Source organism: Genypterus blacodes, unplaced genomic scaffold (genome assembly GCF_046128005.1).
Source record: "Genypterus blacodes isolate CSIRO-AG114 ecotype Tasmania unplaced genomic scaffold, CSIRO-AGI_Gbla_v1 ptg000133l_1, whole genome shotgun sequence".
Lineage (NCBI taxonomy): Eukaryota > Metazoa > Chordata > Actinopteri > Ophidiiformes > Ophidiidae > Genypterus > Genypterus blacodes.
The window spans coordinates 664,990-690,553 of record NW_027466935.1 but is presented as its reverse complement, the minus strand read 5'-3'; the positions used below and the strand labels follow the sequence as shown (position 1 = coordinate 690,553).

At 43.5% G+C, this 25,564-nt stretch overlaps 1 protein-coding gene across 2 annotated transcripts in view; it reads right to left on the bottom strand.

Annotated features, from left to right (window-relative positions):
- Positions 1–11,997: 11,997 nt before the first annotated feature.
- eng (endoglin) overlaps positions 11,998–25,564 on the bottom strand; it is a 39,913-nt gene continuing 26,346 nt past the window's right edge. For both annotated transcript variants that reach the window (XM_076163789.1, XM_076163788.1), the window contains exons 5-14: positions 25,272–25,443; positions 21,856–22,030; positions 21,656–21,761; positions 21,323–21,518; positions 20,694–20,839; positions 19,681–19,902; positions 19,525–19,591; positions 16,407–16,517; positions 16,279–16,326; positions 11,998–16,129 (exon numbers count right to left, since the gene is read on the bottom strand). In XM_076163789.1, coding sequence (XP_076019904.1) covers positions 16,008–16,129; positions 16,279–16,326; positions 16,407–16,517; positions 19,525–19,591; positions 19,681–19,902; positions 20,694–20,839; positions 21,323–21,518; positions 21,656–21,761; positions 21,856–22,030; positions 25,272–25,443 — 1,365 coding nt within the window. In that variant the 3' untranslated portion in view covers positions 11,998–16,007. The remainder of the gene's footprint in view (positions 16,130–16,278; positions 16,327–16,406; positions 16,518–19,524; positions 19,592–19,680; positions 19,903–20,693; positions 20,840–21,322; positions 21,519–21,655; positions 21,762–21,855; positions 22,031–25,271; positions 25,444–25,564) is intronic.

Here is a 25,564-nt window from a genome sequence, read left to right as displayed (position 1 = left end):
GCATACAGAGAGAACAAAACAAACTCCACTGCAGCAGCAGCATCCATCTTTTATGTCTCACCAGCTAATGAATAAACACCCAAGCAAATAATGGCATCACCCATGGATGAGCGCTAGCATTCAGATACATTCCTGAACCAGAACACATAATTGGGTTTTACACACTCTGGGAGCTAAAAAATGAAAAAAATATGGTATACAAATTGCAGGGAAGCACTGGGAAAGTAAAATGTTGTTGATGGTGCCAAGATAATGAATATTACCAAAATCAGGGTTTTGTTGATGCAGCACTTTGGTACTAAAAAGTTTTCTAGGTCCAATTCCCATAGCATCACAGGTCCAGGGAGGGTGGATTAAGTGAGTGATGTTCAATAAACCAAATCTACAAAATCGATCCCTCAATCAGTCAACACATTAAGAGAAGAATTATTTGTGCAACAATCTTGATTTGGGGATTAAAAGTGAAACAATCAACTTGCAGTTCAAAAGCTTTTGAAGACTTTCCCTCTTCTCTAAAAGCAATTGGGGGGCGGGTTGTATTGTTGTGAATGTGTTGCAAGATGGATGCTGGGGGCCAGTGTTGTGGAAAACATGATTCCACTTCACACCTAATGGACTGGCAAGCCTTTCCCTGGAGGGTCGGAGAGTTGCTAAATAAAAGCTCAGACAGCCGGGCGTATGTCATGGATTCTATTTAACACAGCTGACATCACCTTTTCAAATCTGTCTTCACTTGCAGGGTCACACATGCTTTGTGTAACTATACTTGTATTTAAGTCTGAATCCCTTGGTTGCAAAATAGCTATGAGGACGTATTTTAGAATTTGTGGGTCACACTGATCAACAGACTCAATTAACATTTCTGCTTCAATGAATTACTTGTTGTGGATTAAATGCATTCCACACAAAGAGCTTTACTTCATATCTGATCATTACACTGCCACAATGTGCTTTACACAAGCACGCATGAACACAAGGAGAGAGAGACAGAGAGAGAGAGCGAGAGAAAGGGATGAAGGCAGGGAGAGACAAACGGCACGCTGCTTCTAACCTTTTCTTAAAGCCTTCCAACCCAGGGTATTTAGGCATCACAAACATAGAAGAGAGCAGTGGGCAAACAGGGAGGCTGACCCGGTCTGACCTCACTAGAAATGGGATGACTTTGATATTCCCCGGGCACACAGCACAGGGTACTCACATTAAAAGCCTTTTATTCACCATGACCTTTCCCTTGGCATCTTTCCTCAGAGAAATCTTCTCCCCCTTCTGCTCCCATCACAGTGACAGGCCATTCCCACCAAAACAAAAGGCCAAATGGCAAGTTGACATAAAGTCAATATAGACGACTTGTTTGCGTTTGAACACATCAAACCGAGAGCTGCTCCGTTGTATTGTTGCTTAAACGCCAAAACCTGTGGAGTAAAATGGCGACGTGTGGATTAATCGCGCTTGTTTTCTAAACTGCCTTTGAGAGACGTCGCCTCCAAACAATTCCATTTGTCTTCGGTGTTTGTTTCCTTTGATTTTGATCATCTTCATTTCAAAATAGATCCTCTATCATCCATTATGATGAAGTTGACAAGACTCAGTGTGACACAAACCTGATTGAGTCGCCGTCTCCATCTTAGTCTCAAACAGAGGTTATTATCACCTTGTCCCTGTGGCTGCAACCCTGCACGCTTCAACGTGTCACAAACCCTGTAATTTGCTCAGGAGACCTCACACATGAGCATCAGTGTGTGTGCATGTGTGTTGTGATGTGTGTGTGGGTGGGCGTAGGTCACTAGGGGATCACGGAGCTGATGTTTTCGTTCTGTCCTATGATTTTCATCCTTACTGCGATACTTTTTGGCAATGCTACAATGTCAACGCTGGTTGGAATAGCAGCATTTAGTGTATCAGATTTAGTGTATATATTTGCGCACAATGTGTCAACTTCTGTCAAATTCAAGCGTGCGGTAATAAAGTGTATGTGTGAGTAAATGTTTGTGTAAAGGATGCACTGGGATCTGTGTCAATCTTCAGTTCTCTGTTCGCTTGCAAATGGGGATTCGATACTTTTTGTTCACTGCTCTCGACTTTAAACTTTAACCAGGTATTGATTGTGTTACTTCAAAAAAAAGTTACTCCACAGTTTCAGTTTCTTTTCAGTGTTCACTGTGGAAACCTATTGGTTTTTATATCCCTACAGGCGAGATAAGCAGATACAGAAAACTCCAGGGTTGCAAATCTATTTCAGTGTCAATTGAAGGTTGTTTTGACAATGCTTATGGCGCATATTTAGATAGGTTTGGCCCTCGCGCCTGAACACCTCAATGCAGTTCTTATAATGTAATCTGAGGTATGTTGGCTTTAAAAATAAATACGTACAGCAGCCTCAGCCAGACAGAGATGCTGAATGCCGGTCTGCAAAAACTTAATCATACACAAATGCACCATCACAAGCAAAAAAAAAAACATCTCTCTCTTCCCCCCTCTCTTTCTCTCTCTCTCACACACACACACACACACACACACACACACCTCACACATGCACAGACATCATCACTCTTTGCTGGTTAGGCTCAACATGGAAATGGAATCATACTAATTCGATTTGAACGCACATTAACATGTATGTTGTGTCCCTAAATGCATCCTGGCTATGGGTTTTGGCTGCAGGCTGTATTTGTCTTTATCCAATTGCTCCATGCCACCCGCTGGTAACTTTATCTCTCTGTCCAGCTTGGCCAATGCCCGTCTCCCCGCATCCCGCCCACAAAAACTGGTCTCTTTGCACAAGGCCCCCTCATTCATCCTAATTAAGCCAACTGAAACTAAATAGCAGAAGCTTTGTTTACAAGGGCCAAGCGGCGCTCAGCATTCTGTGCACGGCGCCACTTGTCTTTACAGGCAGTCAGGGGTTTATCTGCAGCTACACTTGCCGCTTCGACTCATTTACATTTGTGTTTTTCTTTCCACTTATTTCCATATCTTCACCGTGGAGCTCAGTTTTTGCCACATAGAGAAAATGTATCAATCGCATTTGAGCTATGACTAACACTGGCTGCAGTACAAACACTCAGGCATGCGCTCAACTGTACAAAATCGAATGGCAGACACAATAATATCATCACCAGCTAGGAAAACAACCCTATTGGATGAGGTCAGCGGCGAATGGAAGCTGCTTGTTGACTTCACGTAGATGATGAGAGCGAGAATAAATGTGTGTTTTGTACTTCACGCCACTGGCACGGCGGCAGAGTCTGCGGGCACTCGTGGCGCCGGTCATTTACAAAGTTGGAAGATGGAAATGAGGCAGCGTGAGGGAGCCATCACCTTGTGTTAACAATGGAAACGATATTGGACAAAGTTTGGACAAAGAAACGTAAGGCAGAAGCTCAAGATGGTGTGAAATTGAAAAGGATGTTTTAGGTGAATACTGAACAGATTCCAGAGCTATGTTGAGAGGGTGAGGAACAGGAATAAGGAATAATGGACCTGTGTGTGTGTGTGTGTGTGTGTGTGTGTGTGTGTGTGTGTGTGTGTGTGTGTGTGTGTGTGTGTGTGTGTGTGTGTGTGTGTTCAACCTCTTTTGAAACATATTGAAACAGATACTCTGTAGCATTCCATATTTGGAAAACTGAAACTGAGCAGGTTTTGGAGAGAAACAAAATGAGAAATGTTTCAAGTGCTTCATGAGAACACATTCTGCTCATTCTCTCCCGTAATTGCTTCTGCGCTGTGTTGACTACAAAACCGCTCAGCGTGGATAACAGCCAGGGAGAACTCTGATACAAATAGATGATAAAAGCGCACACATTCACTGTCTCTGGTGTTTATGGATTTTAAACTTACACATCTGGCGTTCAGCACACAGCAGGAAACGCTGAAAGGACCACAGCAAAATCATCTTCTCAGTGTTGACGGGCCAAAAACTGCGGTTTCAAAATAAAATCTTTCACAGCCAAAAAAGGTTAAATGGTAACAAGACTTCTGTTAAGAAACGTTCCATATGCGTCTCACCAGCTACCGCCACATGCATAAGGTGTGATAACATAATAGTGATGCTATATGCACAAGGTCCACAGTGTTTCTCTGGTGTGCTTTGTGGTCCACCAAAGAAACAAATAGAAATAGAAATGGAAAAAAGACTACAAAGGAACACAACAACAAAGACCACAAAAGTGGCTCAGATGGATGCCACGGGAAGTGGTACAAGAAAATGGATACTATTCCTGGGCGTCCTCGTTGAATGAGACAAAGCAATGTCTTTTTTTTGAGACACCAGAAAACAGCACAACCCCTCAGCACAAACTGGCACAGGAAGATAAGTTGTGTTGCGGTTGTGAGGGCCGGTTGGAGTGTCTGTCTGGGGACAGGACGAGCGTGGCCTCGTGGTGTTGCAGTCACAGCTGCATCTAATTGGCAATCAAGCACAAACCTATTTGTGTTTCTTGCAGTGAGGCAGGAGTCTCTTTCTCTCTCTCTCTCTCTCTCTCTCTCTCTCTCTCTCTCTCTCTCTCTCTCTCTTTCTCTTCCTCTCTCTCTTTCTCTCTCTCTCTCTCCCTCCCCCCCCCCCGATGCACATCGGGGGGTGTGTCTGTTGTCGATTTGGAGCACCATTGCTCAATAAAGACATAGAAGCTGATGTTGTTTCCTTAATCTTTTACGCACCAGGAAAGCAAATGGCACAAAAACGTCCGCACTGGGCGTCCCTTCAGCGTGCAGTCAACACTATAACACATGCTGTTGTAGGCAAACCGCTCTCTGATAATCTGTACCTATGGCATCAATTTAAAAGCCTGGATTGGTACATATGTCGCACAACATGTCATCTAGAAGTCTACAGCCAGGTAGTTGAAGTCCAGACCAGGCAGTTATTGAGAAAAGCAACAGGATAGGAGAGCTATAATCTGTAGCAGCTGTACCCGGAGTGCCACACTCTGAAGACAAACAGCACCTAGAGCCTGCAATTCAATCAGCAGGCAAGCAGCAGAGGAGGAAGACTGACTCCACCAGTTGATATTTGGATGGAAAAACTTTAGTTCAAGAGAAAAATGAAAAAAGGGTGTTGAGGGAAGGACTTTGCTGACATCGATTGTTGTAAGAACTGCGGGGTACAGCGGTATTTGTTTGTAAGAATCCATCCATATTCTGTCAAAAAAAAGAAAAATTTAAAGTTTCACGTCTGTGAGAGAACATTTGTGATGTAATGTTTTGTGTCTGTGTGCCCATACGGATGTCTTGACTGTGAGTCACAGTGGTTGGTTCATAAGTTCTGACTCTTATAAATGAGGACGTGGACAAGTTATTATAGGAAGCATTATAATTTCATGTTTGTGTACATGACATTTTTCCCTTCCTACACCTTATACATAATTGTGCTTATTTTGAACCTGTTGTCCTCAGGTATTGACATGTTTGCTGCCTCCTTGTTATATACAGTAACTTTGGGTCGCTAGAAAACATAGCAGACAAGAAGAAATGCCTTATACTCTGCGTTCATATGTACACATATGATCACACTCTTAACTTTTTTCTTATGAAACTTATGAGGTTCCACTAATCCCAAATTGCAATGAGATTTAAAAAATATTTACAAAATAAATGTCCAGGTCTCAAGAGGTTAAACACATAACCTGCTCTCTTTTGAGCAACGTGACAGTAAACTCCTGTGGTAACCCAGAGTGTGTGAGTTGTACAAAATGGACAAATAACAGGCCTACACACACACACAAACACCATTTGTCAACATGGCTGCTGTTTAGCTGGGTACCCATTTCGATTTGACCCCACAGCGTTTTCACCTCCACCCAAACAAAAAAAAAAGCCTTTCATCGGAATCCTTTTGGCCTTTCGATGCGGATCAGCGCTGGAGATTGGGTCGGAGATTATGTTGAAAATAAACACCAAAAGTACCTCCACACAGGCGAGTCCCAACACGCGTGAGGATGTCAAACCGAGCAGATAAATGCAGCAGCAATTTTCTGCCCCTTTGGACATCGGATGGGACCACTTGAGAGAGACCAGTGCGGTTAAAACACAGCGGGGGGTAATTCATAAAACACAGTGGCAGATTTAAACGTCCCCGGTAAAAGCGAGTAGCGGGTCAGGCAAACCAGGTTCCCTCATTCATAAATGTCAGGTTTCCGGCCTCTTTTTAGCATTTGCCTGGAAAGAGAAGTTACAGCAGTGTTTCATCATTTAAACACTGGGCGAGCTATTCATACACACGCAGTCACACACAGAAACATTCCACCGCAACATTTCCATCTCTTCAAATATGGAGAACTTTGGTTTCCTTTGTCGATTTCACTCGAGCTCCTCAATTGCATTCCTGTACTTTCACACACAAATCTCAAATCTCAAATTTCACACACTATTTTCAGACTTCTCGATTTTAACACACAAATGTTCTTACGTCAGCGAGCTCTCACCGTCTGATTCCCCCATACACTCACAATAGGAAGAGGGAAAAAGGTGATTATCAGCAAGAATGGAGGTGCACAAGGGTAATGATACAGTGGATCAGCGAGAGGGCAAGCATGCTGTTAGCTAATTAACTTGTTGATCCAGCTGGCCGGCGAGGTATCAATCACAGATCCCGTTGTGTAGGCGCACGAGTCCTTTACATCAAATTATTACTGGGTTGTTATTTGACTCCACGCTTCGATGTTGTGATGAAGAATTCAATTAATCTATAAAAAGTAAAAGCAGGCACCTATGACGAACACAGTTGGGTCGAGCCAGCAGTGACTATGAATATAGACGGAGCGGAAAGGAAGCATCATTGATTTGAACCTTCAGATGCTTCCACTTTATCTGGAATAAGGACAAAGAATAAAGCACATCCTTTTTTTTAAATGGTCAAAACACAGATTTGTCCGATTTCTTGTCTTGCAAGACTCACACAACTAAACAATCGCAACCATACATCCGTTTTTTTGTTTGCCGTGACCACCCGCCTATTTTTATAGCAATTTAATGTTGGGTTCCTATTGCTATTTTTGTGTCGCCCAGTGGAAAGAGAGACGTGAAGAAATGCAGCCGTGGCACCTCTGACACCCTGGAAATTTGAGAGGAGAAGAATGGCCGACATAGTGAGAACAGGACAGTGGAAGGTAAACTGTAATCTCTCCAAAGCCTTTGTGGCGCCGTGGGAACCATTGTGCATGTTCCTGGGATAATATCGTCCTAGCTGCTGAATCGGAGGCCTTTTTTTCTGTCGGGTTGCGGCAACAAAGCGTGTTGTCTGTCCACTCTTGAGGGATTTACATCTCTCAGATGCTGGAGAAAAGGTGCTGGGGAAGTGGGCAGATGGATGGCTGAATGGATGGATGGATGGAGGGTGCTTGTTGAAAACTACATGTGTCACAAAAACAGCTGCATCTGTGCTGGCAAATACACGGAATTTACACAGAGGCAAAAAAAAGCATACCCACCTGCCAATAATCACTTTCACTGCTCTTGATCTGCGGCCCGGAACCTCTCCGCTCGCATTCCGTTCCTCCCCCTCTCTGTGATACCTGACTGTAGAATTTGTCACCATCCTTTTTTTTTTTTCCGCCTTTATTCATCCATCCGCTTACACCTGGACGCCGCCCAGCACATCCACAGGCTTATCTGCTGACCACTGTGCAAAGTCCACTGGAGCAGTTGCGGCGCGTTTGACCTGTTGTAATAAAAGTAATAAAGTGAATAGCTGCACAACAAAATGATAGCAAAGGGAGAATGTAAGTACCATTATTGTGATACCTGTGGATTTTATGAAGTAGGTTAATGGTTTCCATAGGGGTTGGATTAGTGCTAATAACAACGGCGGTTTCCTTGTTGGTGTGGAGCACAAAACACAGTTTCCTCTTCTGTTTGGTGCAAAATTGAAACCATACCACAGCAACGCCGCCATCAAAACACATAGAGAACCAGTTGAAAGACCGCATGCAGGATTTCGGAAAGAGAATACAACCCAGGCTCGATCATGCGTTTTTCATGCGTTTCCCACAACGACATCGGACCCAAGCGTCGTTAGCGGCCGAGCAGTTTTCGCCTCCATTCATTTGACTCTAACCACTTTAACGGCCCTCGCATGGCGACCGCGTGGTTGTAACAACCCTCACACGACTCCCATGTGAACCGATGAGTCACCTGACCAAACCTGTGAATGACTCTCAAAGGATAAATGCTGGTTTAATGCTCAACGCTGATTTGGAGCTGCAGAAGCAACAATCTCTGGAGACGCTGGTGTATTAACTGTCAAACAGTTTGTGTAAGAAAAGGAGAGAACAGAGGCTCAGACAAAGGGTGTTGTTTGGACTTGAAGCTTTCAGGTTAAATGTCAACTCCAGGTCTCTTCTTCGTCTTCTTCTCTCTCTTCTCTCTTTGCAGGGATGGGATTTGCTTCAAGCGCACAGCACAGCCTATAAATTAGGGGATTACCTTAGTCACTGGGCTGCAGCTGTCCAGTGAGAGGTATGTGAGCAGTATATGGGTGTACTGTATATAAGAGAGTGTATGCCTGTGTGGCTATGTGTGTGTGTGAGAGAGACTCCAGAGCGTGTACACAGTCTGGAAGTGTGTAAACAAGCTTGTGTGCAGCAAAGTGCCTCTGGGCGTGAAAGTCTGTGGGAGAGGGAGCTTAATCCAGGCAGCTTCAATGGTGCTCACATGTTGCTCTCTGAATGCATATGACCTGGAGGCTTTTAAAGGATTCATATGTCAGCATCAGATGGTGGAGAAAAACTATAATGTGTCGCTCAAATTAGATCAAATCAGTGACAGCGGCTTTTTCCAGTCACAACCTTGAGCTTTTCTAAATGTTGGTCATACAGGTTGATGATTTAATTCCTTTTTCTTCATGGCCTCTGGGTAACATATTAAAGATGCCGAAAGCTCAATTTTACAAATGCAGCAGCAAGATCGTCCTAGTTGAGGTATTTCTTCACAAGATTATCAACTATGCTCAGTACCTTCTTCTGTCTCTAAGTAATACACACTGGGCATGCAGAGGATATTTAAAAAATATAACCCCATCTGGTGGTTGTTACCTGAAACTGCATTTAAATATAATGTGACGTTTGCCTGCAGCCACCCATTACACATCACCTTATCTTTACAAATCCTTTATTGTCACACGTCAACTACAGGCAACTGAGAGTTAATTGAGTGCTGATGCAGGTCACAGAGAGACACGCAACAAGACATGAATCATTAAATAGATGTAATATAAAAGCAGAGGATTTTACTAAATATAACTTCTCTCTGTTTTGTTATAGCAGCTGGTTTTCATCTCTCTCTTCAGATCCAATTATAGTGACGCTTAAATTGAGGATATAATGTTTATGTGTAGTGATGCCACCAGGGCGGCAGCAGAGTGAAACAATCTCAAATCTCAAAGCCAAAGCTGCATCTCTTCATTTCTCCTGTCTTTCTTCCAAACAAATGGAACGGAAATCTGTGTGAGGAGATGCAGCTTTTGTCCATTGAGTGCAGCTGAAGTGACAGGAAGTGCCTCGAATAGCATAAAATATATATATATATATATATATGAACAACTCACCCGGAGGTTCGTCTCTCGTCCTCCTTTTATCTGTGAAGTTAATTTCAATGAAAGTAGAAGAATGAAGACCAAGACACTGACTCTTCCTTTACATTCCATCCCAATTATCTCACTATTCATGGCAGGTCAACTCGCGTCTTCGCCTTTCTCACCTTTCTCTTCCTTCCGTCCTACTGTCCTTTCCTTCTTCCGTGCACTTTGCTGTCATGACAACTTTACAGTCAGTGACACGCTTAATTTAAAAAGCTTTACGATTTCCTTCAGAGAAGCATTAATAGTTGATTGAACAAGCAGCTGGATTGTTAACGGCCTAAATCCTAAACTTCCAACGTGCCACTGAATCCGCTGCCCTTGAGAGCCTAGCAACACTCCCACCAATACAATTGAGCGCCGACTCCTCTCCTCTCTCTCCTCTCTATCTGGAGGAAGATGTCCTTTACATTCAGGCTGCAATCACTTGGAACCAAAAATGGCACAGCAGGTTTTCATTGGAAATATTCAGAACGCACACAACACGGCTCCAGTCCACACATTACTGACTGCTCCCCTAAATTAAAATGGAGACTCGCACCGTCTCTCACCTCGTCTAACCCTCCTTATTTTATTTTTTTTTTGCAAAGGGAGCCGTGATGAATGAATTCAGCCCTGGAGTCTTTCTTTGCATGCTTTATGTACAGATAACTTGCAGGCGTATTTCAGCACCGGCACCATTATACTGTGGGAATGTACACACTTATCATGAGAACTAAACAACATACACACACACACACACACACGTCCTGTGCAAGGCTAAATGTCTCTACGGCACATATGTGGAGATGAAGGCAGTCCGTAAACATGTATTGTGTTTCTCGGCTCGTACTGAAAACAAGACTGAGCATGTATATAAAGAGAAAGGCTTCAGTCGACAGGAAAAGCTGTTATCAGGAAGAAAAACAACATTACGTTTGAGGTTTCTCCCCCCCCCCGACAAAAGCTATATACAGTCCCAGACTCCCAACACCACACAAGCATGTTGAAATTCTCTCATCCGATTGCATTTTGGGGTCATTTGTGTCGAGCAAATGCACGACATTCCGCTGCTTTCTCAGCTATAGCAGGCGCCGCGTCGGATAAAAAGACCCAAAGACATAATTTTCCGCATGATTAGATGAATATGAATTAACAAATGCCTTCACAAGACAGAACAAGTGCCAAACAAATAGTCTATCAGGAAATGTAATTAAGATGTTGGCAATAAAACTGCAGTTAATTTGGGGTCAGAATGGCGCTCACACACTTTGTCTTTATGCAAATACGGCGTACGGCGTCGATTTGTTTGCTTTAGGTGAGGTTAGAATTACAAAAACAGGGTGAGAACACACACGCGGTGTAACCTCGTCTGAATGACTTTATGGGTGCAGTCGATCACGAGTGTGGGATAGACAGAGAGATTTGATTTGGGGAAGTTTTCTAGTCTTCCTTCATATGTGCTGTGTGAGCGGCAGACTGAATGTTCATGGCAAACCGCTGGCATCTGAATTTAATAACAACTGTGAGCAGGTAAAAATGTGTGATTCCACCGTTATTACCAATCTTTGCAAAACCCACACACACTTTTAAAGTGCTTTCTCTAAACGTGTGATGCAGTCCGCCGCCGGATTTGCTACCACTTGTGCATCTGCACACAAGGGGGATGGAGAAATCAGCGTGGCAGCTCTTAGCCAAGGTGAGACCAGGGATTGAATGGAAATGTGACATCTTGTGTTTTGTGTAATTGCGCGAGACAAGACGAGTCATTAATCACTTTCAACACCTACCTTTTACATTATTATCTAACCTTGTGACACCTAGTTTAAATACAACCCCCGCCTTTGCCTTTCCCTCCTCTAATAAGTAAGTGACAACAAGGCGAATACGTTTGTCCTTGGAGATTCTGTAATTATGCTGCAGGATGGGAATGAATCAACTAAAAAGGATGAAATGATGATTTATTTTTTGTCGTATTCACTTTAATAAGATAATGTCGGACAAAACATATATTTCTTCAGAAATAGACAGAGATGACACCATTTGGAAAACTGTTTCAACAAACTGGCCTTAGAACAACACAGTATTTTATACTCTGTATCAAAACCCAAATAAACAAATGCTTTGTTAAGACAACTGAATTAGGACACGGAGCAAGAATCCACTCAGGAACTTTTTGTGATACTTCTATCTTTACGTAGATGCACAGAAGCACCACATGCACTGGCACACATACAGTTCGTGAGCACGGAGCTGTTCCGTGCGCCGCGTCAGTTGAATATCTCTTGGCATAAGTCTGTCTGTGTAGGAAACTCCTGCCAGAGGTAAGGAAGGGATCTGCAGGGTTAACAAGTGAATTAACTGACAGCCTGACTGATTTTACTGTCAGGGCTCAGACAGCCCAGCAGTCGCTGAGGCTCGATTTTACACGGGGACAGAACGGGAAGGGAAAAAAAACAGAATGTGTCCAATATGGAAGACATCTCTACAAGAAACTTCTACATACGCGCCTTTACTGTAAGTTTGGATGGTTCCTGCAAACTACATGTAGGTGAGTGTTGCATATTCCTAAGAGGGAAGCTGCTCCGGGGTGAGAGATTTGCTGATTTAGAATGTACTATCTAGCACCAAGGCAGTACAATGTCAGGATGTCAATACCGGCAGAGAAATGCGTCGTTATTGGACAGAAGGGGAATCTTTGTGTGAAGGCAGAAGTCAAACAGGGGGTAAAGCCAATATTTGACGCCTGACATGTACCCCCAGTGCCAACGGTGCAATGAACTCAAATGAGAGCCGAACGAATCAACACAAAGGATTCTGATAAGTGCCTTAATGAGGAATTGTCCCAGTTCTTCGGAAACAGAAAAGATTCGTAAAAAACGACATAAAGACATTACATACAAGTTCATCTCATCATATTGCACAAATACTCAAGTGGCAATTTGTACTGGCCCTCTTGTTTTCTACTTTTCTACACAAACACACAAAGAAATCAACACAGAATGAGGAAACAAGGTCACGTAACACTTGGGTTGGTGTCTTATTGGGACGTTTTTGGGAGGAAAGCTGCGGGTTAAAAGTCATTTGAATAATCCAGATGGAATGGTGAGTAACTATTTGGAATGTGAGTATTTGTACATGCATCAGTAGAAAAAACAACAGTGTCAATAAATGTATATAAAGAAAATACTTTTAATCACATTTTGTGCTTGTGTCAGTTGCAGTTACAAATGGAGTTTTTTTTTTTAAAGGACTCCCTCCTTATTATTGTATAGCGTATGATTCGCTGTGCAATGGGAATAATTTCAAAGAGGCGATAAGAGAAGGCAATAAAATATAAAATACATTTACATTTGTACACGAAGCAAACAATGGGGTTCACGGATCAACCGACCATCTACAGCTGTAGCCCTCACAGAAGTCCCCATCATGCATCTGTGCTGCTTATATGACGCACTGCAATGGCTGATGCAGCCTATCAAAATGCAGAAAGCAATAAACTCGTAATCTTCAAAACAAAACTCTCATCTTTCTCAAATGACCGTATGCAGATTAGTGACGGTGCCCTGTGACAGCTGGTTGTGAAAAACAAGATTTGCGTTTTGTTTATAATCCATATACATTAAAGGAATTAATAGGATTTGGTTGATATACGCCACGTGTTGCTTTACTTGCTTGCGTGGGAAAAGCACGGCGGATGAGGAAGTGTATGTGCAGAATGCTGAAACTAATTAATTGTAATTAAATGTTCATACTTGAGTAAACTGACGGACAATCCTAGTATCTAAGCCTGTTGCCTTTGTTGATCTATGCAAATGTTGTCATGATTATGTTGATTACACATTGTTCTGTTCAAAAACAAATCAATAAATTGCATTAAATAATTTCATTATAAAATGCAAAACTTAAGAGCTGAGGTGGATTTATCATATTTTTTAGTCCCTTTTTTCAGATTTAACAATTTAGGCGAGCCAGTTAAGGTCACAAGTCAAAACGTGAGCAGTTACCAATATTCTGCCTTCCGTTTCTCCTCTGAACATTCGGGTAATGAGGCTCTCAAATGTGTGAGACACCTCCATTAAAAGCAAGCGTTTGGCTTTAATCCCAAGGAAATCGGGTGATAAAAAGCAGACTGATTAAGCAGATGGACACGGCACAGTAAAATAAAGGTTAAAAAACAAAGCAAGTGGGGATAAAATACAAAAAAAAACGAGACGTCAGAGTGAACATAAACATTAAATAAAAGCCCATAATCTACTGAAAGCGGTTGTTATGAGTAGTTTATCGCAATGATAATTTGCCAACTTAAAAGAGAGTGTGTGTATGTGTGTGTCTGAGTTGGACTGTCATAAACAGGCCAGAGCAGAAATATTAATAGCACTGCTTTTTGGTGCTGCAGACACAGAAACGACTGCAATTCTCCTTTTCAATCTTGTTCCTATTCCTGCCAAATAATAACATTTTAGAAACATGTATTCAATTTATTTTGGTCAATGATCATTACCCCCAACATCGCGGAGGTGAAGGTTTCTCTCTATTTGTTTGCAAGATTTCAAAACTGCAACAGCTTTGATTGCTTTTGAAGACATTTCTTTACAATCGCTGGAACTTGGGTCAATAATGTTATTGATCCTGTGACGGAAGAGATGCGATTGAGTTCCGATTCCGATTCCAGACCTGGTGGATTGGAATATGTGCTGGGGACAAGGGGTGACGTTGATGGCGATGCTGTATGATAACAAATGAGGCGAGAAGCACGCAGGTCGATTTCCAGGTTGTGATTGCAACATCTGGCTTTGTATTGGAATTGTAAAAACAAAGAAGAAGTTAAATCGGAGGACTTGTTCGGCCTTGATGGAGGTATGTCCTCTAATTTCTTGCTCAAGCTTCTGTCTGGAGTCTTTGTCACCCATTCAGCTCTAGACTCAACACGCACCGACCTGAGCTGAGCCGCCTCTGCTACAACATCCAAGATTGGCTCATTTTCTATCGAAAGCGATTTGACAAATTTCAATTACCTGATAAGAATTGGTAATTAAATGTGAAATCCATTATTAGGAGCCATTATAAACACACCCCTCGCCTCACCCCTGCGAGGAAACGGAACGCTTTGGCTACAGAGTCGGCAACGTGTAGCAAAAAATTAAGGATGACTTGCTTGTCAAACTGAATCTCGGGTGATCCCCAAGCAGCAGGACGTCCATTAAGGCACTAGAAATTTGTTCCGTTTTGTACGCACGTCTGCGGTCGCGGAGGAAGAGGAGAACGTAAATGAGAAGCTACGTTTTGATGGAGCGGTGAGCGAATATGAGTGAGCAGGCTGGACGGGACACACGCCCCCATTTCCACTTAATCTCGATCTTACAACTGTGGTTAGTGTCATTCTGTCGTGCATCATCAAGGCCCAGATGCGATGTTATGTCGAAATACCTTGTGTGTGTGTGTGTGTGTGTGTGTGTGTGTGTGTGTGTGTGTTACAACAGACTCCAAAGACTCTAAGTCAGAGGAGAAACAAATACACTAGCAACAACTGTTACACAATGATGTCGGACATTGTACAGTTGCATCTATGAAACACTAATTCAATCTGTTACAAGGATCTTTGATTGATAATGATGATTGATTAATTATAGCCAATTACGATCAGAGTTGTGGACTACTTTAACATTTAAGGGCAATTAAAAATGGAACGGTGCCTTAACTACTTGTTGTAAGCTCATAGAAAAGACCTGCAGTGAGATTATACAGTGCAACTAACGTGACAGAGGGTACAAAAGGTTTAAGGCAGAAAATAAGATCAATTCACCAGAGAAATCTAGGGTTAAGCTTTAACTTAGCTCCAGACTTCTAAAATCATATAGGAGGTAGCTGGTAACCATAGAGTCTAATTCAAATATCCCTTGACCGGTTTGGAGATGTGAACCTTTCAGTCCCACAGGAAGCAGCTGATGTTACCAAAACCAATGAGAAACGGGCCTGGAGCGGGACCTTTGGCCGCTTGATTGTGAATGAAAAAACGTTTATGTTTTGTCAGTCTTTGAGACTGGTTTGTCTCCGATCTAACTTGTGCCGCCATCGCAGCCAAAGCACAATTCATAGAAAGGAATGTGATGAATTTCCTGTTAGCTCTTGGGGGATATGCTTTGTTTTTCCTGTTGCTGGGAGCCAATTTGTGTTTTTCCTTTTCTTTTTTTGCTCTTGCCCTCTTTAACTTCCTGTCTAGGAGTTTGGGCTTCACAGGGAGGAAGGAGTGGTCCACCCCCCTCCTCCCCCCATCCAGATCAAATCCCATTTCAGGACTGGCGTGTCACAGATGTGGGCTGTGCTTTTTTACTGACAATTTAGGGGAGCAGGAAGGGAGTCATGCTTCTTAAGCATTATTTACGGAAACTCAAAGCACAAAAACCCGTATGCGTGACTTTGAAGGGACATCATCATCATCATTGGGGTCATCATCATCTCATGCCATGCTGCTGGTCGGCGTGCTCTGGGTGCTTCCGATGCTGGCGTTGGCGCTGCTGTTCTCGGAGGCGGACGGGTTGGTGGAAACAGGCTGCCGCTTCGTGCCTGAGCAAGGGCAGCCTGCGGAGAGAGGAGAGGGGAGAGAGGAGAGAGGAGAGGGGAGAGGGGAGAGGGGAGAGGGGAGAGAAGAGAGCGGCACCCATAAGACCCAAAATAAAGAGGAGAAAAACAGAATCCAAGCAAAAGAAATGAAGAAATCTATTTCTCACCAGGAAGATTCGCTGCGGTGGAGCTCATGTCCAGCCTGGTTGGGAAACCTGAACCAAAAAGCGTGAGAATCAGAATTTCTTGTCTAAACCAAAACCAGATTAGAAACTTAACGCCAAAAGGCATTTACCTGTTTTAATTTTGATAAACCACAGCGCTCCAATGAGAAGCACGCCGATCAGGAAACCTCCGAACGCAATTCCCAGAACGGCAGGGAGGCCAAAATCAAAGCATGGCGGGGCTGCAAGACACATGAAAAATAAATGTATGCAAGCTTCAGACTGGCTGCAGACGCTCCTCAGTGAACCTTGTGTGTGGTTTTGCATGTTCTAATTTAAAATTTCAAAGCCAACACTGTTTTGTTTTTTGGTGGATTGATTTTCTTCCTCTGCCCAGTTGCGAGGTCACATTCTTCTTCATTCATTCTAGTTAATGTTTTACTGTTGTAATGCAACTGCAAGACCTCGACGCGACGCCGACTCCTTTCGTAAGCGACGAACGGGAAAGAAACCAGCGTGGTGCGTTCCAGGTCAGTGCACATGGGAGGAGAAACGCAAAAGAAGGCTAGATTTGATTTCCAAAAATTTCTTTTTCGCTCGAGAGTTCCAAGGATTTCACCGGTCTCATCAGATTTGCTGCATTTTTTCTTTCTTATTTTCGGAGAGCGCCGCTGCCAGCGCCGAGTCATATTGCCTCGATAGTTGCCAGCACTAAATTTCTTTACACGTCTTAATGGAACACCCTGAAAAATCTCACCCACACAGTCGTGTCTGCGCCTCGTCACAAGCGGGCCCCCGAAGAATCTAATACCTTCTGGCAGCCAAAACTCAAATTTGGGATGTGGGAGCTTCCTTGAATGCACCAATAATTTGAGCCCAGTAAGTCAATCTGTCCAAACGCATCATCGCTCAGCAACCACAGCCATGATTATATCTTCGGTTTCAACACCCCAGTCAGTTGATTTGTGCGACGGCGTGAGCTACGACTGGCAGCCGAGTCAAATAAACCCAAACTATAGTTAGAACATGTGCAACAACCACAACGCTTATTCAATGTTGTGCCAAATTTGTCTAATTAATGTGAAAATAAAAGCAAAGGAGCTACAACAATCTCATTAATTTGAAGCTGCAGCCCTTCAGATTGCAGCCTCTTTAATTTGTCTTTTCTAATGACTGATGCAAATTTCATCGTACAATGAAGTCTGAAGTCTGAAGTCTGGTGCTATTTCATTTAAAACAAAACATGGCTCCATCTTGTCTTACAGGGCCACAAATTAATTAGTTCAGGACGGATGCTATTTAGGGAAAGCTGTACGATGAATCATGTCTTCATTTAGAAAGCCACGTGAAAGCTTTTCCTTCCACCTGATTGGACGAGAAGGCGATCAATTGGACCGTCGGATCAATCAGCGAATAAAAGTTACCGTCTAAATTGTAACCGATCGGTTCAATGTCACCAGTATGAACCTGCAGAATTGTCGGAATCTTCTCGCAAAAGGAGGAAGGACACACACACACACACACACACACACACACACACCTATCTAAAAACAAGCAAGTGAGCAGCGGGCACATGCAGACGGATTATTTTTCAAGCTCCCCTTCCTCCGCTTCCTGCAGCGATCCTCCCACAAATATCCTGAGCATTTGGGGAGAAACTAATCATCACCCTCGCACGTGTTCCTCTCACCTGCCTCTGCCGCCTCCTGCATGCTGGTAGAATGTGCTTAGCTAAGTGTTACTGTGTTGCCAGCGTGCGCGACAAAACAACTCGCTTCCCCCTGCACCATATTAAAGGGAGGACGTGAAGGAAAGAGGACGGGAAAATGACTTGGCGGAGACGTGTGGCTGAATAAACAACATTTGAATGAGTGGCGTTTCATTCAGTCTCGCAAATGTGAAATGTGAAATGAGAAATGCTGCTGTCTGAACATGGCTATTCATTCATTATGAAGCCAGATACTAAGAAGACAACATTAGCAGACTGAACAGACTATTTCAAGAAATCTGCTATCATATGAATTCAAAATGACCCTGGAGCTCAAATTGTGGCATCTTGTGGCCATTCAGGCTGACTGCATCCCTGAGTATCAACCCTGTTTGTTGATCAGTCAGTAAGGAACATTCCTTGTCCCAAAGCGGGTGATCCCAAGCTGTGATCCTTCTGAGGGCTTTTTCTGTAATCAGTTGACGTGATAGCTTGCGTATGTGTAGCTTTGGCAGCAAAGCTGAATAAACAGGAGCAGGAAGCAGCAGCTTCTGTGCAGGTAGAGAGGAGGTGACAGACAGCAGGCCTCCGCTGTGACTCCCTGCTATCTGCTGGATGGAATCTACCAAACAGGAAGAATCGCTGAGCGGAGGAATCACCAAACCTACATGTTCCCCTCGCAACAAGTTCCCCGGTCTTCCCGAGGAAGATTTTCAGTTATCCGACTTGAAGGAAAACTGCCAAAAAGCAAACAGGACGCAGGAAAGGAATGAGCCGTCTGGTCGGTATCACCAACAACACAACACTGATGCTCCAACATTTATCTTTCTGTTCTCATACAGTGTGAAGTGAACAGGAGGTTTAATGAATAAACAAATCTTTAATCAGTTTGACAGGGAAGCGTGCCAAACCTCAGATTCATCAACACTTTCTTCCTTCTCTCTTTTCGGGCCAAGAAATGAATCAAGTGGCTGGAGTCTGCCCTTTCTTTGAAGACAGACACTTCGCCTTATTTGACTCAAATATTTTGAATGGTCTGACAATAGCGGCGGGCTCGGTGACCATGTTTGGACAGCGAGAGTGTGCAGTCAGATCCCCTTTAGAAACACAAAGGACCTCGCCAGTCTCCCCTGAGGACCATTACGCCTGATTGTGGCCACAAGGTCAGACTGCAGAGCTTCCTAAAGGACGAGGCCCTGCCCCGCACCCTCCGTGCTGCTGGCTTCACCGCGCATCCGGACCTCACTGCTATGACAACCGCCTGTGCACCGCATGTTGTGCGTTGAAAGCAACAATAGGGATGAAAATTATAGTGGCGAGCACGAACGCGGCAGCAAAGCTACAATCTAGAAGCCTGAACACAAAGGCAAACAGCAAAGCCCAACGTGATGGATTTGTCCAAAAATAACAGTTTGAATGTAAAAATGACATTGTTACAAACAAAAACAAAAAAGAATAGTGTGACAGCTGAAGTGACACCTGCTTGTTCGTGGACATGTAACTTGGTTGTGCTGTATTTAGGGAGTTTAAACTGAACTCACTTGGTGGTGGCATACATGGCTGGGTCACCTCCAGATTCCTCTTCACTCTTCCTCCATCTCCGCATTTCTAGTGAGGAAGAAAATGAAAGCGAACACAGTTAAACTCATCCGTAACCAACACCTGAAGTGGGAGGAGAGTGTTGGAGGAGCTCTTACCTCACTGAAGCACAGTTTGACAGAGCACTCCAGGTTCCAGGTGGTGGAGGCCAGTTCTTGGAGCTGGTCCAAGGAGAAGCTGAGTCGGGTGCTGTTGGGACAGGCTTTGAAGGAGCAGGCCTCCGGGATGAAGGGCAGCTTCTTCACCACCTGGCACGAGCTTACGGAGCAGCTGATCACCTTGATGTTCAGGAGGATATTTCCCAACACGTGGCCTGAAATCTGCAAAAAAGGGGAATAGAACAAGAATCAAGTCACGGAGCTCAACATCACATACAACAAACAAAGAATCGGTCAAATAGAGGATGAGGCGGTAATGGAGGCAATGGAGGCGGTTTTGGCATTTAAAAAAGATGGAAACCTGCAGATTCAATTATATTTATGTTAAAGGAAACATATTATGCTTGCTGTTAGTTTCTCTCATGTTGATGATGTCATAGATTTGGGTGTATGTGTACTTTACTTCTAGTCTAGGGATCGAATGTTAAGCCCGTCTCCTTGTTTTGATAAAGCTGGCCAAACAGAACAGAGCCTAAAATTTTGCGTTTTCACTCAATGTGCAGTGTTGCTTTAGCAGGGGGAATGTAGAAGTGTTTGTTTTTTCGGGGGGGATAGTAAATCATTCCAAAGGTTTTAGAATAGATCTTTGAACAGAAAATAAGAAGATGGACACCTCTATAATCTGTCCCCTTAAAGGTTACATAAAATAATCACATGTTACACAATTAGAAAACAAAGCTTAAATACAGGTGACAGACTAAGTGAGCAAAAGGTTTGGATGCAGAAAGAAACCCCATAAATCCTTTCACCAATTCCCAGCTTCTTCTTCTTCCTCCTCCTCTACCTGCAGAGCCGCTGTCGTTTCATCCTCTACTTCCACTACAGCTGCTTTCCCAAAAAACTCAAAAAGATTTGGATCAATGCTAATCTCTCAGGCTCCTGCAGCTCCACCAAGCTGTGAATTCATCAGACCGCATTGGGGGGAAGCAGTGACACTGGGACACGACTCTCACCTCTGCGTAGATTCTCTTGTCGCTCTGCACCTTGGTGTTTGGATCCAGGGGAGAGAGGTAATCTGGGGAGGTGTAGAGCTGCATCTGGAGGGGCATGTGAGGGGTCGCGGTTGTTACGGGAACGAGGGGTTGCGCCGTTCCTGGAACTGAGACGGAAACGGATACATTTAGAGACAAGCGCAGGTAAGAGACAAGAGATACAAGCACGCGTTGTTATCTCTGTACTTAAGAAGGTTTGTCTGTTTCGTTCCCAGCGAGCAGCCATGGCAGAGAGGCTGGATCACATGTAAGCAAAATAAAGTTTTTAAAAGTTGGAGGATTTAGCTAAAAGGCTTAGGCTTACAGTCTGTGGAGATCAAAAGGCTTTAGTGTCCTCAGAGGGGTAATTTGCAGCATGGAGCAGTTCTTAAAATAATACTGTTCAAAATGAGATAATGAGATAATGACGACGGTGCTGTATACCGTCATTATCATTAACAATAATAATATCATTCCCGTCCCCCTGCTGTCATTCTATTTGCTCGTGTGTCAGCTAGACATTTTGCCAATATCGCATCAACACCCATTATAGAAAATGTCTCAAAGATGATTTGTCATAATCAGCATTTTTCCCCTTTTCTCCATCTTACCTGAGGGGCCTACTTTTTTCCCAAAGACCAGTGACACCGTCGTTTCCTCCAGCTTGATTTCAGAATAGCTGGTGAAAGTGCTGGCTTTGAAATGCTCCAACGCTTTCTTTTGCACGTCCACCGCTTTGTCACTGTCCAGTGTGAGCGAAGAGTTGAGTCTGTGTTTGAAGTTGGCCAGCAGGATCTCATTGTTAGACTGCAGGAAGGAAAGAAAGTTCAAATAAAACGGCAAAGACTGACAGGCTACCACATTGTGACTGGTACAATAACGACTGGAGTGTGTCAAGTGAGTGTGTGTGTGTGTGTGTGTATGAATCGCGTAGTGTTCCTTACACCAAATTTTGCGTGTTGAGGGTTATGGAAGCTCCATGTGGTGCCCTGGGGGCCCCTCAGTAACATACTGAGAGGCTTGTCTGTAGCCACATCAACCGATACATAGCTGCAATGTGAGCAAAATGAAGTTACATCCTCTTGTGACATTTCATGCCAGGAAAAGAAAACGAGTGGACATTTTGTGTCTTACGAATGTTTACCGAATCAATGCGCTTTCTGGGATGTTTATGATGTGAAGCTCAGAGTCGTCGTTGGCGTCCTGTGGCTGAGGGGAGCAGGATTTGAATGGAGAACCCATTGTTTCAAGCTCCATAAAGTGCTTCATTGATGGATCTTCGTTTTCAAGCGTGCAGTTACTAGAGCCCAGTTTGGTTCCTGAAAATCCACAAATCAAATTAATTTTCATCCATTGTTTTGTTCATTGTTTTTATATTCATGCAGAACTGACAGTGCCATTTATAATCATTTGAAAATAATATGTATATCATTACAATATTTGTAATTATGATCACATTTCTAACTAATTATATTATTCCATTTGTATGCACAATTACACATCTAGAGAAAGACAGCAACTTCCCAAAATGGAACACCAGCTTTTCCTTATTAGAATACAGTTATAATGGCATTCAAAATACATTCATGCGGAATTATGAGTTTCCTGTAACAAACCCATCTTAAACATCCTGCATGTGTAGTGCAGGGATACACAACCATTACTCATTTTCTAGGAATACAATGTGCATCTTCCTATATTTATGTGTTAACATCACTCCTTGTACCTCAACTCCATAACATGAGGCATATATAGAGGTATATAGAATATGTAGCTGGTTATCTACAGTAATCTATAAACAAACATGTAACTGAGGCTGTATGTGTCAATGAACGCCAAAGGAAGTGAGGGTTTGATTATAGCACTAATTGCAGCATACAATGCATATATACAGTACATATACAGTAGATAGTAGGAATTGTCAGTTTGTTCAAGCTTATTCTCTCAGCAGAAATAAATAAAGCATTTTATATTTAATCAAAAGTGCACCTTGGCTTCATCTGAGCTGGAAACTGGAAACTTGGATTTCAAAGTAGCCTCACAAACACTGTTCGTTATGCGACTCCTTTTTTCTGAGATCTCAAATCACATTGGGGCTTTTCTTCTCCTGCTTGGCGAGCCTTTACCTTGGCAGCCCACACTGCCGTGTTGCAGCCACTGCACCCATTATTCTAATGCCTCCGCTGCCACCTACGCGTGGTTCAACTCACGTTCCAACACAGGCTAAAGGATACAAGTGAATACTGTAAACTGTTTCCCTGCAGGAGTTATTACACACTTATGCGGAGTCGAACCAAAACCCTCCCTCAAATTACAAGTGGCATAAAGTACAAAATACAAACAAAAATCACATTCCAATCTGGATACGGGCGAATGCCACTGTCAGACGCGACAAGGAAAGCAACCACCGCTCACACAGCACTGCACGGCTCACAGAGCTGAAATATGGTCAAGCAATCGCACAGAAAGAGAGAGACTACAACAAAAATACCTCTGACATATAGAAGGCTTTCAGTGTTTACAGTGAAGAGCTTGTACACTTTGTCCTCAGCACCTCATAAGAAACTTTGATTCCCGCAGTGTGTGTGTTGGAAGGAGCCTTACATACAGTCAGTCGTGTTAAGGGAGATTTGGTTTTCAAGATTTACACTGAAATGTGGAGGTAAACTTCATTTGACTGAACGCTGTTGATCTGCATTGCCGACGCATTTGCATGAATAATGTGTTTTGTATATAGTGCGCTGGATTCTCCGTGTCCATAAGACGAACAAGCAGCCAACGGCCTGAGGAGGTTTGGTATGGAAATAACAGTGCGGCGCAAGCATCCATCCATCCTGGAGCAAACGCTGCTGGCATTGCTGTGACTTCATAATATCCCTAATGTCCAGCTGTCACTCAGCGATGAATGGCTGCTTTAAACCACAGGACCTGTATCACCCTGCTCCATCTCCACCATCACTGCCCAATTGAACATGGCCTCCCTTTCCAAAGAATTCTATTATGTGCAATGACATCTCATCACTACCGGTGAAGCCGACATCATTCCGTTCTTCTTTACTTCACCTGAGCGAGGCGAAAATCGGCGCTAGATACAGATAAAACGTGCTACACGGCGCCATGTTTGGCGCCGTGTAGAAAGGAATAGAAAGTGCGGGACAGAGCTGAGACGCTGCTGCCTTCACCTCTGCTTGGGTGCAGGCTTGTGGCAACATGTTTTTACAGCTTCACGTTGTTTCCTCTATTTTAAAGACATTACAGACATGACATGATTATAGACAAACTATAGTGAGCATCCCTGTGGAGACTACAGCAGACTTGCAATAGATTCTTTATATTTCATGCTATAGATTGTAGCACAGACAAATAAGTATGTTAGGATCATGAACAGATATAAGAGGAGCCAATAGTCCTTTAGGTGATCTCAATGGTCCCATTATTCCTTACATGTTGAGATTTCCATGGTACTGAAATGGGGGCGCCAACGAAGCTCGTGTCTCAAATGTGCTTGGATGTGAAAGTCCGATCACATACTCGCATTGCCGTGCCGCATTATCAGCCGTCCGAGTCTGCCCCGGTGGTTGAGCGGTCATGTGACAGCTGGTGCTCCGCTCACACAGATGATTCTAAATAATACAACAGCCCGGCTCTGTGTTTTATGCAGCTTTGGGGGGCATAGTGATAGTGTCACTCTGTCAGCCACCAGACCCCACTGTTGCCAACTTTGTGTATTTGTGTCTCCACACACACACACACACACACATACATTAATCTGCATCATCCGCGCCGTCTGACTTCTACTTTCCCATCCTATTTATACAGAAACAGCTGGCATTTGAGCGTATCTGGGGATCGCTTTTTTTTTTTTTTTGCGCACTATTCTCTAAGTAAGAATCAGTGCAAGTGCACTTCTGGGGTCCTCTGGCTCATTTTCATTTGCAGACACATTGCAAATGAAAGCGGTGATGACATAATGGGATCTCTTTCTATAAAAATTAAATGTGGTAAACAAAAGAGAGAGAAGTGTGGTGGAATATTAAACAGGCCGTCTTTCCTTTTTGCTCATCATCAGCGCATTTTCCCGGTGATTTCATCTGAATGGGATTTTTTTTTGGCGTGCAGTTTATACAAGAAGAGGCAAGTGAGGTAAACCAACGTTATCAAGAGAGCGATAGGAACAACCTTGCACCCACTGATCATACTCAATGATAAGTTATGTAAGCTGAGACTGTGCAGTGTGTTATGACTACAATTACTTTAAACTACAGCACCAAGACTCTATAATGAGGCAGATAGTGCGTTCGGTTTTAGAAATACCTTGTATGAGCTTCCATGTGATCACTGCATGATAGGAACACTTTGACCTCTCTTGCGTCCTCCCTTATTATTCATCCCTTGTTTCACGGTGTAATTCCTGCAATTCCCCCCCTATTCTCTCAGAGAGACCTGTAAATTACCGCCTCGAGTCTCAACAAACAGCGCCAGCCGCATTGTCTCCCCCCCCCCAGCACCTTCAAAGTCTGACATTACAGCAGTGGCCGGGGTTACGCAAATAATCCTCACCCTCTCTTCCCGTGGAGGTGATTGTTTTCGGATTCCACATGGTGGTGAATGAAGTCACGCCCCCAAACTTGAGGGTCGCCCATTGGACCAGCTCCTCGTCCTGAGTGGGGAAGTACTCCTTGCGGTATTCGCCTGTGCGGCCAAATAAGGAAACTATGGAATTGTTGTTAACCTGGGGAAGTAGGAAGCAAAGAACAGAGTCAGAATCGAGGAAACGGGACAGCAAATGATCAAAGTTACATGTAAAAGCACGTATTTCTCTTATCCGTCGTATCCTTTTCTCAACCCCGCCC